A 16,443-nucleotide genomic window follows, 5' to 3' on the forward strand; every position below is an offset into this window, starting at 1 on the left:
AAGTTAGGAAAGATTTGGATGATTCTAGCATATATAGTCCCAGTTCCACTCCTCTCACTTGGTCTTCTAGTTTATATGTGCAAGAATTGTTAAAGGCCAAGAGAAGATTGGAGATCTTGGAAGTCAAAGAGAAGATTTGGGAACATAAAATATATGTAGTAACAACAACAAATCAATCTTTGATAGACAGTAATAAATTTTGAAAGGAGCAAGTAGCAATTCTACAAGAGGCTCTCTCAGTAGGCAAGCGAGAATGGAAAGAGATGAAAGATGCTTGGAAATGTATGAAAGTATTAGAAAAAGAAAACAAAGGCAAAGAGGTGATAAATTATAAAGCCTCGCAACTTGAAGGGAAATCACATCATCAGGTGAACTACCAACCAATGAACGAAGAGACAAAGGGAAGTCTCCCAAAGGCACCCAAAACATAAACCTAAATGAATGGCAGGTCAGCTAGTGGAGAGAAAGTAGAAAACACATAGGTTGGTAGGATGCAAGAGAAAGAGTTTAAAGAAAGGCAAGATAGGGAAGCCAACTTAATTATTAAAGGCGTGAAAGAGTATGGGGTAAAGGAACACACTCTTGACCTTGCAAATGATTTCCTCAGTGACATGGTGAGGTGGCAAGGTAAAATTTTCCAAGCATGGAGGGTGGGAAATATTTTTGATGATAGGGTTAGGCCCATAAAATTCATCTTATCTGATGTGCATGACAAGCATATTCTTTTGAGCAAAAAACAACTTTTGAGGGGTTCTCGTTTCTTCCTTGATGAAGATTTAACTGTTAGGCAACAAGAGTACAAAAGAGAAGAATTGGCAAAAGTTAGAGTAGCAAGAGATAAAGTAAAAAGGGTGTGGTTATACAAGGGAAAAGTTGTTATTGCATGTTTTGGTCCTCATTCTAAAATAGGACAGCAATTTGGTAGCAAAGTTATAGCAACAAACTCCTTAGCAGAGAGTAGAGGTGCAAGGTCATCATGGGAAAATGTGGTTGAAGACCCAATTTTGGGTCTTACATGTCAATATGAATAGCAATCAGCACCTACCCAGGATTCCTTGAGTTTGGTTTGATGGAATTGCAAAGGTTATCCGTGGAGATGTGGACCTGGGTTAGGGCCTATTGCAGAGGGGAGAGACATCATTTGTCTCACTGAGACACATGAGCACGAAGGGTGTATGACCCCTTTGTTTGAGGGTTATTCAAAGATGGTGGTTTGGAACAAGGCAACAGGAAATGGAAAAGGTCATGGAGGTATAATGGTTTTAGTGAAAGAAAGAGAAGGTCGTCTAATTCAACTAGAAAGAGAAGACACAAACAAACAAATTTTTATGGTTCAAAATTTCTAAAAAATGGAAACCTCATTAGGATTGCAACATGTTATTTTGCCCCACAAGTCTCAAAAACATACAAAAACTATGGTTTGGACCACAAAGATCCCTTTGTTGCCTTGAAAAAAGACATTTCAATTTATGCTTAGTAAGGCAAGATCCTCCTTGTAGGAGATTTTAATGCTAGGATTGTGAGTGAGCAAGCTTGCATGCTTTGCAGTAAAAAAGATTGCAATCCTCTATGGCTTACGGAAGTCAAAGACCATCAGTGGACAAGAGTATCTAAAGACAAAAGCTACAATCACTTTGGGGAAGTATTACTTACTATTTGTGGTGCTTTTGATTTAATCATCTACAATGGTGTAATTAGATGAGAAATATCTGGTAATTTCACCTATAACACCTACAATGGGGCAAGTTTTGTGGATTATGCAATTTTTTCTCATAGCCTATGTGAGAAAATGGAGGTAATGATAGTCAGTAAACAACTCTGGGACTTAAAATTTGACCATAGGCCGATCTATTTAAGCTTTTCACGGGGAGATCAAAAGCGTCAAGAGGTGAAAACTCACTGTACTTAGCATTCTTCAAATAAAGGCAGAATTCTTTTAACCCAAAACAACTGCAATATTTTCAAGGTTGCACTTGAGAGACTTTTTAGGAAGGTGAGAATCCCATTCCTTGTTTCCATAGCCATGAACTCACAAATCTAATCCATAGTGCATTGTCAGAGTGTAAAAGGGCCAAGAATAAGAAATCTGAAACAAATTTCTTTTTGGTAAATGCTTGGTTTGATGAAGAATGTAAAATTGCAAGGAGGAATTCGAGAGATCCACACAAGGAAGAGATCAACATAAAGGTTTACAAGCAGATTTTAAAACAGAAAAAGTTGATTTTGTGCTCACAAGGAAAGAAGAATTAATTTTCCATAGTAAAAATCACCCCAAGTCTTTTTGGAAGGAGCTGCAATCCAAGAAAAAGCAAACGAAAAACAACATTACAGCTAAACGGTGGTTTGATTATGCTAAACAACTTCATGAGCAAGACGTTGGGGTGGAATCACCTTCGATTTTCAACATTAATTCAAATATTTTACAAAGCAGGAAATTGAAAGGGGTATAAAAAAGTTGGGTGTTGGAAAAGCAAAAGACTTGGTTGATCTTCAAGCGGAATATTTGAAGTGGGGTTTGAAATCTTTGGTGCCACACATTATGAAATTTTTTAACAACATCATACAATAGGGTTTTCCCAAAGATTGGACTACTAGTCTTGCGATTCCTCTTTTTAAGAGCAGGGATGTCAATAATCCCTCTAATTACAGGACCATTATGATTAACCCTTTGTTTGTATAGTTATTTGGCAGCATGATAGAGAATAGAATTAGCAAGTGGGCAGAAGGGAATGGTAAGCGAGCAAAAGGGAAAGCTGGTTTCAGACCTAAGCATTCCACAGTTGATCATGGTATCACTTTGAGACATTTAATTGAAAAAAGATGGGAAGAGAAAGAAGAGATCTTCGGTTGTCTTGTTGATTTCAAAAAGGCTTTTGACACGGTTCCTAGGGTTAAACTTTGGAAAATAATGGAAGATCTTGGGATTCCCATTCATCTTAGAGAAGTTGTCCATAGGCTTTATGAGCAGGTTAAAGTCAAAATCAGAACCTCTGATGGTCTCTCTGAAAGCTTTAGAAGCGATATCGGGGTCAAGCAAGGGTGTATGTTATCTCCTACATTGTTTGGTTTATACATTGAAAAGTTGGAAGAGTGGTTAAACTCTCAAGATGGTGATGGTGTTCATCTGGGTGAATGTGTGATAAAAATTTTGCTTTATGTGGATGACCTCATTCTTATTGCTAAAACAACTCTTGGTTTGCAAGAGCATTTGTATGCTTTGGAGCACTTTTGCAGAACGATTGGAATGCAAGTCAATATCAGCAAGAAAAAAATCATGTTTTTTTTCTAATATGAGGAAACAAAACCAGTATAAGTTTTACTTTGAAGGCAGTATTCTTGAAGAAGTTTCAGACTATAAATATCTTGGGATTGACTTCAACAAATACCTAAATTGGGATGGTTGCAAGAAGAAGAGAATCCTAGGTGGTTGGAAATCTTGGTATGATCTTCAAAACAAATGTAGAGAAGAGGAGCTTTGGGATTGGAAGTCCTCCCAAACTCTTTTTGGGCTTTTAGTTCTTCCTGTTATTCTCTATGGTTGTGAATTATGGGCCAACAACACTGCAGGTTCACAGTGGAAGCAAATCGCGCAAATCCAAAAGCGCTTGATAACAAGCAAGTTCAAGATTAAAAATATAGTTCCTTATGATATCATGTTGACTGAAATTGGGGTTGCTCCTATTGAAGATATTACTATGGTTCATCTCATTAGTTATCTCAAAAGAATTGGGCAAATGGAGGAAGGCAGATGACCTAAAGCTGTTTTCAATGACACCTTGTGCAAAAGAAAGAAGACTTGGATGAAACAAAACATCAAATGGTTGAGTAAATGGAATATCTACCTAAATTCGTGCCCCACAAATAGTAAAGAGATAAAGGCTTTTGTTATGGATAAGTTTCACAAGTGGGCTTGGGATAATGAGTTAGCGAGAAAGAAAAAATGTTATATCATGAAGTTCAATCCTACTTATGATCATCATCAAAAATCTTATATAAGGGATAATATTTTGTGGAAAGCTAAGTGTATTATTTCTCAATTAAGAACTAACTCTTATCAGCTTTGTAGTGAAACTGGTCGTTGGAAAAGACCAATAGAAACTTGGGAGGAAAGAGTGTGTGTTTTTTGCATATCTAGAAAAGTTGAAACCGAAAAACACTTCATTTTAGAGTGTGATGCCTTCAAAGATGTCAGGGACAAGTGTAATAAATTATTGACTGGGGGATATTGGTATGATTTTTTCAGCGAGAATTTTGTCAAGAGGTTGGGGCCACTTGTCAGCATTTTACACAAAAAGTGGGCAGATTTGCAGAAATCGGTTAGATCTTATGTGTTGTCCCACAAACTTTGTTAAGTCTCATGGACATTAAAATAAATTTCTTTCTTTCTTTTCCATATAAAGGCATATGCTCATTGTAGACATACTAGGAAGAAGAAACTAATAATATAGTACTCTGGAGAATGCTATGAAGTATAGGCTATAGACCCAAAATATGGGGCCCTCCTACTCTCAAAGGTACCTAGTCATAAATATTGTTCAGGTCTTTCATGTATATACTTAAATAGAAATTTGTACATGCACATTTATATTAATATTAATATTATTTATTTAATATATGCTAACGAAAACATACTCACGTAGGTTGTAGGTGTTAATTCATGTTTAAATTATAATCCTCACAATATGAAAACTCATGATGATCCCTGTATGGCATAGCTGCTTTAACTAAAATTGTTATTTCTAATATCATTTGCAAGTAATGCTTCTTAAAAATGAATCTAAATCATGCAACAAATCTTTAAATCATTAGTGAAGAATGGGTCAACTTTTTTACATGATCTCCCTAGAATGATTTATTATTTTTATTTTATGATTTATTTGGTGGGTTTATTGCTTAAAATATAGGGTTTTAGGTTTTCATATGTCAAATTGATATTATTTTGATTAAGTTATTGTAAAATATTAAATAGAATCACATATAAGGTCATATTAGAATTTTTTTTATTTAGGTATTATAAAATATTAAATATAATTATATAGGGTGTCAAATTAGTATTCTTTTGTTTAAGGTATTATAAAATACTAAATAGAGTTATATATGATGTCAAATTAGTATTCTTTTGTTTGTTAGAATAAAATATTAAATAGAAGTTGGTTGAATAGTTATCTATTAAGTTAGGTACTTTTAGTTATTTTATTTATTTTATTTTATATGGGATCATATGATATTTTATATTTTTGATGTCATTTACTTTATTATTAGTTCATGTCACTTGGCATGGCTATTGCATTCATTGAACCCTTTTTTTCATTAATCCAACCAATAATTGTAAAGTATTAAAATTTTTGAACAAAAACTATATAGTCCATATTTATTTTATATTTAACATAACTATAAAAAAATCATTTTTATTTATTTCCATTGGCTCACATTGAAAACAGTGGTAGAAAATTCAAATTTCTTTATGTAAATTAAAATATTTATCTCTTCATTAATGACATTAGGCTAGCAAACATACAAAACTAATTAATCCTCGAAAATGATGCCACACTTTCAATAAATTAAAATCTTGAAACTTTTAATTAATCACATCTCATCATTTAGAATCGTCGCATAAGACATCTGCATGGTTGCAACTGTTGTCTTTAATATTTCTCATTGTCATTAATTTAATTCACTAAAGGGTTTTACCTAGGAGAATTTGTTCACTTAACAAATCAATGTATGTAGACACCACCTTAACATATGCATATATCTATAAGACAATGGTGAGATAATTTTCATGATTACATTCTATGAGTCTATTCCCAAACAACATACATCAATTTTGTACACTACATGAAGTTGATGATAATTGAGATCAGCCTCATAGAGCTTGAGATCCATGAACATCATTCTCTTTATCAATTTATAGTTTGAAAAATTCATCAAACTAAGCTAACTAATCTTTCAACAATTCAACACCTATATCATCTATCCATCATTGATTTTAAAACCATGTATACCTATTCTTTTATTTAATTATAATACATACTTCAATTTCAATTATCTATCCTAGCTCAATTATTAGATAGTTATATTTTATTTATTTGTTTAATCTATTTCTCTCCTTCTATCTTCATCTAGTCTACTTTTATCAACTCTAAACTAATGAAACTATAGGGAGGAACTTGATGCTTTGCGTCTCTTCTTTAATCAACAACCATAATATAATAATAAATATACATTATTATTTTAAAGTTTCACTTTGTTGGCAAATGCACACTCCAATGAGATATTGTAGGTGATTGAAGGTTTTGTTAGTGATGGCAACCTTACAATCCTATGACACCGGCAAGACAATTTATCGACACTAGCAAAGTCAGACTCTACATCGGCATAGAGACCACCAACAGTGAAAGGAAGCATACCGACACAGAAGCCGACAGAATTTTTGTTTGTAATATATTTTGTTAATTATTGTAAAATCATTGTAAGCCGACTTGGCAAGTTGTAAAATGACTCATATATATAAGAGATCATTGTAGAACATTTTGTAATAGATGGAAGAAAATATATAGGCGAAATAAGGCAGACCTATTATGCGAATTATAGGTTAAGGGTTTATGTATGAAGCAGAGCTATAAAATGGTACTGGATCTAGCATAGTAGATGCTATTTTGAAGTAGTACAAGACATTAGATTTATATAATCCATTTTGTAAGTCAGTGAGACTTCCCATTTTGTAATTGAGCAGTGAGCTCTAGGTATTTGGCCTTCCTGCATGTGCAGGCCCCTCTTGTAGCAGTAATATTCTCTTATTGGCCAGTAAGTGAATATTGTGGGTCACAAATGCCACCGAGGTTTTTCCCACACTGTGTTTCCTTGTTAAAATATTGTGTTATGGTGTGTTTTTCATGTGGTTGCTGTTATCTTTATTTATTGCATTATTTCTTGTTTACTGGTATATAGTATTAATATGTTCTACATGTTTTAAGTTAAGAAAATCATTAAACCGGTTAGATACTGATTCACCCCCCCTCTCAGTATCTGTGGAAATCCTAATAATCAGTATCAGAGCTTGGTACTCTATTTTCAGAAGCCTAATAGCTTGAGGAAGATCTTGACACTGATAGAGATGGAAAACTTGATGAAGCAATTAGAAGCAGCTCTCTCAGACTATGATGCAGAAAAATTGAAAAATATCAAACTTGAAGATGATCTAAAAGCTGCACAAGATATTATTCAAGCACTTCAAGAAAATCTTACCATTTCAAGAAACAAGAGAAGAGAACTTTGTGAAAAGATGCAAAATGAGAATGATGAAAAGGAAACTCTTAGTGATCTGATGAATAAGCTGAAACAAGAATACATGACAACAAAGAATGAGATGTAGGATATGACTATGAGATTTTGTAAAGAAATTGAAGATAGAAAGAAGAATGAAGAAGACTTGACTAGAAGACTGAATGATGCTGCAAATGAAAACACAAGACTTAGTTATGAAAATGATATGTTGAAGATAGATCTGATGCATGCACAAAATGACTCAAATGAACTCATGAGACAAAAAGGTATCTTGGAAGGAGAACTGGCTGTTGCAAATCAACATAAAGAAAAATTCAAGAAAAGCTTAGAAGGACTTGGTGACTTGTTGAAGAATCAGAAACCTAATGGTGACACAAATGGCATTGGCTTTGAAGCTGGTGAAAGCTCTGGTACTGCAAACACACAGGATCATGGCAAATCGGTAAGACAACCTACTACTTATAAATTTAATGGAAAATGCTTTAACTGTAACAAGTATGGTCATAGAGAAAATCAATGTAGATCTAGTAATTATTAGAATACCAATACACCCACTGGTCAATGTTCAAAATGCAACAAAGTTGGTCATAATTTTGAAAATTGTAGAATGAATGTGAGATGTTATGTTTGTGGAAGATTTGGACACTTGTCTAATCAATGTAGAACACAAACCGACATAGGATAAGGGAAAAGGCAAGGTTGGTGGACCACCTAGCATAAAAATAAAAGATAACTTATCCCCGCCACCTCTGAATACTCCACCGGTAGTTACCACTGACAATCAACCAGCTAATGAGAGTATGGACATACCACAAGAGGACACAAATCCCAATTCTGAGGTGTTATATACAGTGGACAATGACACACAAAAATTCAATATTGTGGTAGATAAGGATACAACTGGGAAAATAGATATGGCTAAAGAACCACCGGTAACAAATACTATAGAAGGAAAACTGACAGATGACAACACTGAGCAACAGGCTCACACAGAGCAAAAGGCTCCATCACAACAATAGGTTCATACAGAGACAGTGCCACCGACATCAGTTGAGCAATCCAAACCTTTGCTTAAAGAAATGGAAACACGAACTGACCTACCCAAGGTCATCACAAGCAAGGAAACTGCTCCCACCGGAGGAATACGGATTATTGGCTCATCAAATAATGTAACAGAAGTTCTTTTGGATTCCATTAAGAAGATAATTGATTGTAGCTCACAAGCATTCAAGGCAATAGATGATACCATTCCAATTTTGAAAATGATAGCACTAAAATGTAATTTAGATAATAAAGATTCTTTTAGTCAACTTGACACTTTGTCTAAGTATATTACTGACAACACTGTGACAGCTGAACAAATAAAAGAGGAAGCATTCAAGGAGAGATTAGAGAAGGAAAAACACAAATTCTTTGAGGAGGAAATAAAGAAGTGTACAAGGCAATTTGACACACTTTTACCGAAACTATGTAGAACATTGAAGGAATTCAAAACTTTGTACAAGGATACATGTAAAACTAACTTTTTGACAGTTGATATAGACAAGAAAATTAGCAAGATATAGGAAGAAATAAATCAACTAGCTGACAACTTCATTAATTCATCTGATTCATTATCAGTTTTTGAGCAGAAAATAACAAGTTTTGAGGAAGAACTACTAAAGTTGGAAAGAGAGAAGGAAAGAATAAAAGGAAAGGCTAAAGATCTTAAATGGAGACTTAGTCCAAAATTGGACTATCTCGCCTCCTTAAGGAAAGAAATATCTGATGCCTTGATTCAAGGACAAAAAGCACCGGTAGAGAAAATGCAACACCTCACTTGTATAGTTCAGAGGATTGAGGCTGCAATAAAAGACAACAAAAAGTTCATTGAGAGCCTGCATCTGGTTTTTGCAGATCTTTTTCAGATTGTAACCAACCGGTTACAAGGATGAAGCAGGAAACCACACTCATTGAAACTTTGACAACCTTTGTCATTAATGCCAAAGGGGGAGTAGTGGAATGAGAAAAATAACCAGCAAATGACTCATCAACTCAAGGGGAGTACACATTCTTTTGGTACACATTTTTGGTAAGACAATACCAGTAGATTCTTTTTGGATGACATTTTTTGGATTTTTCTCATGAGTGTTGCCATCAATGCCAAAGGGGGAGATTGTTGGCAAATGCACACTCCAATGAGATTTTGTAGGTGATTGAAGGTTTTGTCATTTATGGAAACCTTACAATCCTATGACACTGGCAAGACAATTTACCGGCACTAGCAAAGTCAGACTCTACACCGACACAGAGACCACCGACAGTGAAAGGAAGCATACCGGCACAGAAGCTAACATGAATTTTGTTTGTAATATATTTTGTTTATTATTGTAAAATCATTGTAAGCCGACTTGGAAATTTGTAAAATGACTCATATATATAAGAGATCATTGTAGAACATTTTGTAATAGATGGAAGAAAATAGATAGGCAAAATAAGGCAGACCTATTATACGAATTATAGGTTAAGGGGTTATGTATGAAGAAGAGCTATAAACCAGTACTAGATCTGGCATAGTAGATGCTATTTTGAAGTAGTACAAGACATTAGATTTATATAATCCATTTTGTAAGTTAGTGAGACTTCCCATTTTGTAATTGAGCAGTGAGCTCTAGGCACTTGGCCTTCTTGCATGTGCAGGCCCCTCTTGTAGCAGTAATATTCTCTTATTGGCTAGTAAGTGAATATTGTGGGTCACAAATCCCACCGAGGTTTTTCCCACACCAGGTTTCCTCGTTAAAATATTGTGTTATGGTGTGTTTTTCATGTGGTTGTTGTTATCTCTGTTTATTGCATTATTTCTTGTTTACAGGTATACAGTATTAATATGTTCTACAGGTTTTAAGTTAAGAAAATCATTAAACTGGTTAGATATTGATTCACCCCCCCCCTCTTAGTATTTGTGGGAATCCTAACACACTTTAATTTGATAGTTAAATTTCATTAACCTATAATTTGTGAAGAGGGCCTAATTTTCAGAGGTAGATATATATTCTTATAACGATTTATTTAAAAAGTATTGCAATTAATCAATCCTATAAATGAATAATGATACCATCAAATTATAATATTTATGTATATATTATATTAATTATCTGAAAAGAAAGACAACAATAAAAAAAGTAACTTCTAAATATATATAAAACCTAAAAACCAAGGCACTACAACATTATAAATGATTACTGGCATGACTAGCAAGTGTCGATATTTTATTGACTATTTTCTTACAGATTCAAGTAATGAAACCAAAATAACATTAAAATAATCATTTAATGCATAAAAAATAAAAAATATCAAAAATATCAAAATTCCACTTTGAACAATCAAACATGTTTCCATCCAATTCAAATCTCCATCCAACAGCTTACTACTCATGCGGAAGACAAAAATTTGTATTCAAATTTTGATACTAATTTTATTTGTTGAGGTATGTTCTTGTAAATAGTTGGCCAACTAAGTTTGAGAAGTATGGAGAGCATGTGAACCAACTAAGTTTTAGATTTTTATGTGTAATTTTGGGATCAATGCACTAAATTTTTTTTAGAAGACTGATTAAATTGTAATCTAGATTGGTGGAAAACAATGTTAAAATGATAGAGCAACAAAATAGAATCTATAAACAAATTAGATTACCATTATATTAAAATAAATATGATACTTGAATAAATTTGGTTTAATTTTTAGTATAATGTAATGGCTTTTCAAAGGCTTATTTTTCTTGTACAAAATTAATTACGAGAATGAACTTCCCAACCAACCCTTCTTACGAATTGCATTACAAAAAGAAGAAAAGAACAACATGAACTAGCTATAGTAGTCCAACTAGAATTCTATAGAAGCATCTCCACCATATCTTCATGGAACACCCCAAACTGGTCATGCCGAAAAAAATGTCCTAGCTAACCTTCAAACCTCTTTAGAACACCGTACACACAAATTTCCTAATTGTACAAAAATAATTTTGCATCAAAACAAATTGCATTATCCATAGTAAAAAACACCAACCAACTATAAATCAAAACTCACTCAATTATTCACTATAACACAACTTGCAAAATTATAGGTCGAGACAAAATCAATTATCCATAGGTACCACTCACCACATTTATATATTGAGACAAACTCAATTATCTACAAACAAAAATAAGTGTTATGTCTCCCCTTGCTCTATGAAGGCACTCAAGACAAAAGATGAAATAATGCATATCATATAGTGCATCATTGTCAAGTGAGGAGCTAGATTAAGATGATAGATATCCTCCTACTTCCATTTCCTCCAACCTACACTATGATCACTAACTCATTTGACTGCAAAATTCGATGAAAGATGCATAATTAGATGTATCGTTGGATACCTGTGATATTTAATGTGAAATTTTCAAATTTTTTAAAATTTATGCCCGACGTTCATCGAAATTTCGACAAAAATATTTTTTCGTCGAAATTCCAATGAACGTTTGTCAGAATTTGGATGAATATTTTTTTAATAAATAAAAGTGAGCTCGACGATTTATCAATGACTAATTTGATCATCAAATAAAATACACAACTAAACATTAGATTTATGCTTGGACAACAATTATATGTATGTATGTACACGTATATATGTATATATATGTATACATATATATATACATACATACATACATACATACATACATATATATATATGTATATATATATATGTATATATATATATGTATATATATATATACATACATATATATATATATATATCTATGTATATGTATATATATATATATATGTATGTATGTATGTATGTATATAAATATATATATATTATTAATAAATATACATTATATATTATATTTTTTTTTTGTGTATATATATATATGTATATGTATATGTGTGTATATATAGATATATATCTTTAATATAATATATATTTAAGTTACACCAGGTTATGGGTACCTAACATCATGGTCCCACACTATGTTGCTAGTCATAATTAATTATTTTAATTTCCATAAAAAACTTCCAACCACAATCCTAATGGGTTGTGCAAAGAATCTCATCCATTAGATTGTTTTAATCTCTACCGTTGGATCTTAGAGCTTCAAAGGAAAACCCTAATATATATTAAGATGGAAAGTAACCCTATTCTCTCATTTGAAAATTTTCTCAAGCTTTCTAACCCTAGCCTCCTCCATTGAAGCTATTGTTGCAGGTTTCTCAAAAGTGCTTCATCAAACAAGCTATGGAATCAAAGCTCTAATTTTTTTCTTATATTGTTTGCAGATTTGCAGGTTGGGAAGGAGTGGCAACCATATGCATTTGTGGGAGATCAAAATCTCCATTTTATTTGTTTTGGGTTTGCACCAAATTTATATTGAGATTTTTTTTCTTTCCCTCTTGTTTTCTCAAATTCCTAGATCTAATTTTTCTCTTATATTGTTTGCAGATATCTAGTTTGGGAAGGAGTGGTGGCCATATGCATTTTTTGGGAGATCAAAATCTTCATTTTATTTGTTTTGGGTTCGCACCAATTTTCTTTTGAGATTTTTTTAATTTCCCTCTTGTTTTCTTAATAAAACCCTAGAACTAATGTCATTTTTCTTTTGTTTGCAGATGTATATTTGAAAAGAGTGGTTGTCAAAGATTAAAATCTTCATTTTTCTGTTTGCAAATTTTTTTCTGATATATACTAGTTATTTTTATTTTTATTTTATTTTTTTTACTCTCCTTACATGGGGTGTCGCACCTCTACAGAGTTGTGATATCCCCTTACATGGGTTGTCATAGCTCTAAGAGCTGCAAACCCCCATGTAAGGGGGTGTCGTAGTCCCAGGGGTTGTGACATCCCCTTACATGGGGTGGCCCAACTCTGTGAGTTGTGACCCCCCATGTAAGGAGGTTTCGCAGTCCCCATGGGGTTGCAACATCCTCTTAAATGGGGTGTCGTAGCTCTATGAGTTGCGACACCCCATGTAAGGGGGTTCTGCAGTCCCCAACATTTGTGACATCCCCTTATATGGGGTGTTGCAAGCCTGGGTCAGCGACCTCCCACACAAGGGGGGCCGTGGGCTCTATAAGTTTTTAATATATAATTTTTATTTTGTTTATATTAAATTTTTTTAATATTTTAAATGATATATATATTATATATAAATGATTTATATATATATATATAATTTATTTATGATTTTTATAGTATAGACATTCACATTCAACTAATTTTTTTGAACTCTAAATTTAATAATAGTGGACATTTTAGTACCAGTATTACAATATTCAGAATTAAAATGAATTTAACCAACATTTCATATCTAGATGACATCCAAACTTATGAATAATAGTCACTATCTCTTAATTGTTTTGATATAAATGACTAAATATACTACCAATAGACATAAATCAATTGGTAGTTAAATGACAATTAACGATTACAATGACTAAATAAATGACTACCATGACTAATTAAATGACCAGTTAACAAGAATCAATGACTAAATTAACCACTAAATTTATTAGTATACTACCAAATTGATGACTAAAATATATTAGTTTTCATCAATTTTCTAACGAAAACTGATTCTATTTTCTGTGGCATTGTCCAACAATGCTTGGTCAAGGTTTTGAGGAATTTAGGTTCGTTGCTTTTCTGACGAAATTTTTGTGACGAAATTTGTAAGGGTGTTTCATCAGTAATCCGATAGAAGTTTGTCAAAATTTCAACAAACATTCATCAGAAATCGGTGCCAAATACAATAGTGGATTGCTTCATTTTTTAAATTATATTCCTTCTCATTTTTATTATGAGAAGAATCTTGATCTTGTATAGAAAAACCACACCTTTCTACCTCATTTTCAATAGTCATCAAATCATTATTCGTTTTTAACTTACCATCAATAAAATCCCTAACATGTTGAATGCAATTCACTAAAATATGTCCTTTTTAATTACAAAAGTAACATTTAAAATCCATATTATAAAAAATCTCTCTCACTCACAAGATAATTTTGAGAGCTCCTGCAACATATTCGATTCACACCTTCAGTTTCTCCACACCTCATCCAACGACGTGGTTATTATTCCACCTTTATCTAGGCTCCCCAATGTTGACATTGATGTACCTTTGGTGGGGTCTAGGGTGTCAGTTCTTAGGGTTTTGAGGGCATGACCCTTCCTGATGATTCTTTTGCACCAATTCTCACTATTTCTTATAAGGGGGATTTTCCCTTTGTGCTTTCTCCTAGTAGATATGCTCCTGGGTCTTTTTGTGTTGGGGATGTTGGCCCTCCCCAAATCCTCTTTCTATTGCTTATGGAATAAGATTTGATCATGTTGCCAAATATATTGTTGTCCTTCCTCCCAAGGAAAAATATCATCCTCTTGCTTGTGCAAAGACATCCCTTGTAGTGGTTTATGGCCATTATGTGATAGAAAATGTGGATTTCTACCAATATTGCGGGTTGGCATGTCAATTTTATGGTCTTTGACCTTCTCTCTTGGACCTTCATCCATGGGTGATGGATTCTTGGAAGCCCTTAGTTGCTAGAAAAATTGAGATTTTCCCTTATGCTAAGGTTTTTTTAATTGCTTCTTGTGTGTCTTCCATTGAGTGTGATTTGGTGTTGAGTAAGTTTTGGGCTTGAGGTGTGCACTTTATCTTAATCAAACCCTAAACAACCTCCTTTAACCTTCTTATAAATCACCCGATATGCGTCTTGTATGGGTTTGTCTTCCCAATCTTCCCCTTAATTTTTTGGATAATTCTCGTTTTGATGCCATTGACAATTCTATCAACCACTCCATGAAGGTTGATGACACCACTTCATTTATGGTTCTTTCTACATGTGCACACATTCTGATTGATATTGACATACCCATACCTCTTCCTGGAGATGTGATTCTCATGGTTGGGGATAGCCCATGGACCCAATCATTGGATTATGAGGGCCTCCCCTTTCGATTTTGTCATTGCTTCTCTATTGGTCACTTGCCCATAGATTATTATTTCTCATGTTGAAAAGGCACTACCACTTGGTGGAAGGATGCTAAGGGTAATCACTTGACTATCCTAGCTTCCAATTATTCCTCTAATAATTCTTCATGGTTTGATGATGACTCCTACCAGGATTATGTTTTGCCTCCTACTATTAGTTTGGCCTCCTCAAGTCTCGTGGATCCTTCTCCACCTCTTGTTGATGGTGTGGCTCCCTCTGGCCCCATGAACCCTTCTCCACCTATTGTTTCTATTCTTCTCCATCCTTTGGTGATTGATGTGTCACTTGGTCAACATTCTTCTCCTTGTGTTGATAGTCTCACTAAGGGGATTCTCCCTCTTTCTCCCCCTTTTGATGGTGTTCCAATTATAGTATTGCTTGGACTGTTGTTCATTGACGAAGGAGAGATCATTCTTCCTCTTCCCAAACTCTTCCCCAAATTATGGGTGAAATTTTTCCTCACCCTTAATGTGGGTTACTAGTTGTTCTCCTAAAATGTTGTGAGTGGTATGTTATATCCTTTGTTGTTAGTGGTTTGTTATGACATTTTTTGTCAATGGTCTGTTCTTGACCATTTATAAGTGGCCCATTTGGCTTGTCTTTATAGAAGATCAATGCCCTTGTATTGTTGCTTCTAAAATGAAAAACATTTAAATTTGTATTATTTCTTTTTGAATTACTAGCCTTCCTTACAAAGTAGTTTCTTCAACAATTGTATGATTTTAATAACTATATTCTATTCACCAATCAAGGAAAGAGATCACAATCTCTAAGCTTGGATTGATTTTGTTTAAAATAAATATAATATTGTCAAATCCCAAAGGCATATTAAATAAAATCTCTTTTATATCATCATCATCAATTGTAAAATTTATGCTAGCAAGTTGATTATGAAGAGAACAAATTGTACTAGTATATTAAACAATAATTTCACCCTCTTTCATCTTCAAGCCAAAAAGATTTTATTTAATTGACATCTTGATGCTTGAAGCTTGTGAGCCAAATAAATAATTTTAAGGCCATGTCATTTTTTTTTCAAGTTTTTGTAAGGTCAATATGGTGCAATTATGTATCAGATAACCCGAAACTAGTCAATGTTGTAGCTCTATGATCCTTTGCTACCCATTTTACTTCATCTGGATCTCTTTG

The 16,443-nt window shown here is 33.4% G+C and overlaps 1 protein-coding gene across 1 annotated transcript; it reads left to right on the plus strand.

Annotated features, from left to right (window-relative positions):
* Positions 1-491: 491 nt before the first annotated feature.
* On the plus strand, positions 492-1,031 carry LOC131857459 (uncharacterized). The gene has a single exon (XM_059210073.1). It carries the CDS (start codon positions 492-494, stop codon positions 1,029-1,031), a length of 540 nt encoding a protein of 179 aa, XP_059066056.1.
* The last annotated feature ends 15,412 nt before the right edge of the window (positions 1,032-16,443 follow it).

This window comes from Cryptomeria japonica, chromosome 1 (genome assembly GCF_030272615.1).
Source record: "Cryptomeria japonica chromosome 1, Sugi_1.0, whole genome shotgun sequence".
In the NCBI taxonomy this organism is placed as follows: Eukaryota; Viridiplantae; Streptophyta; class Pinopsida; order Cupressales; family Cupressaceae; genus Cryptomeria; species Cryptomeria japonica.

Coding starts and splice junctions, on each gene's coding strand:
- LOC131857459 (XM_059210073.1), top strand. CDS start 492: ATGCAAGAGAAAGAGTTTAAAGAAAGGCAAGATAGGGAAGCCAACTTA.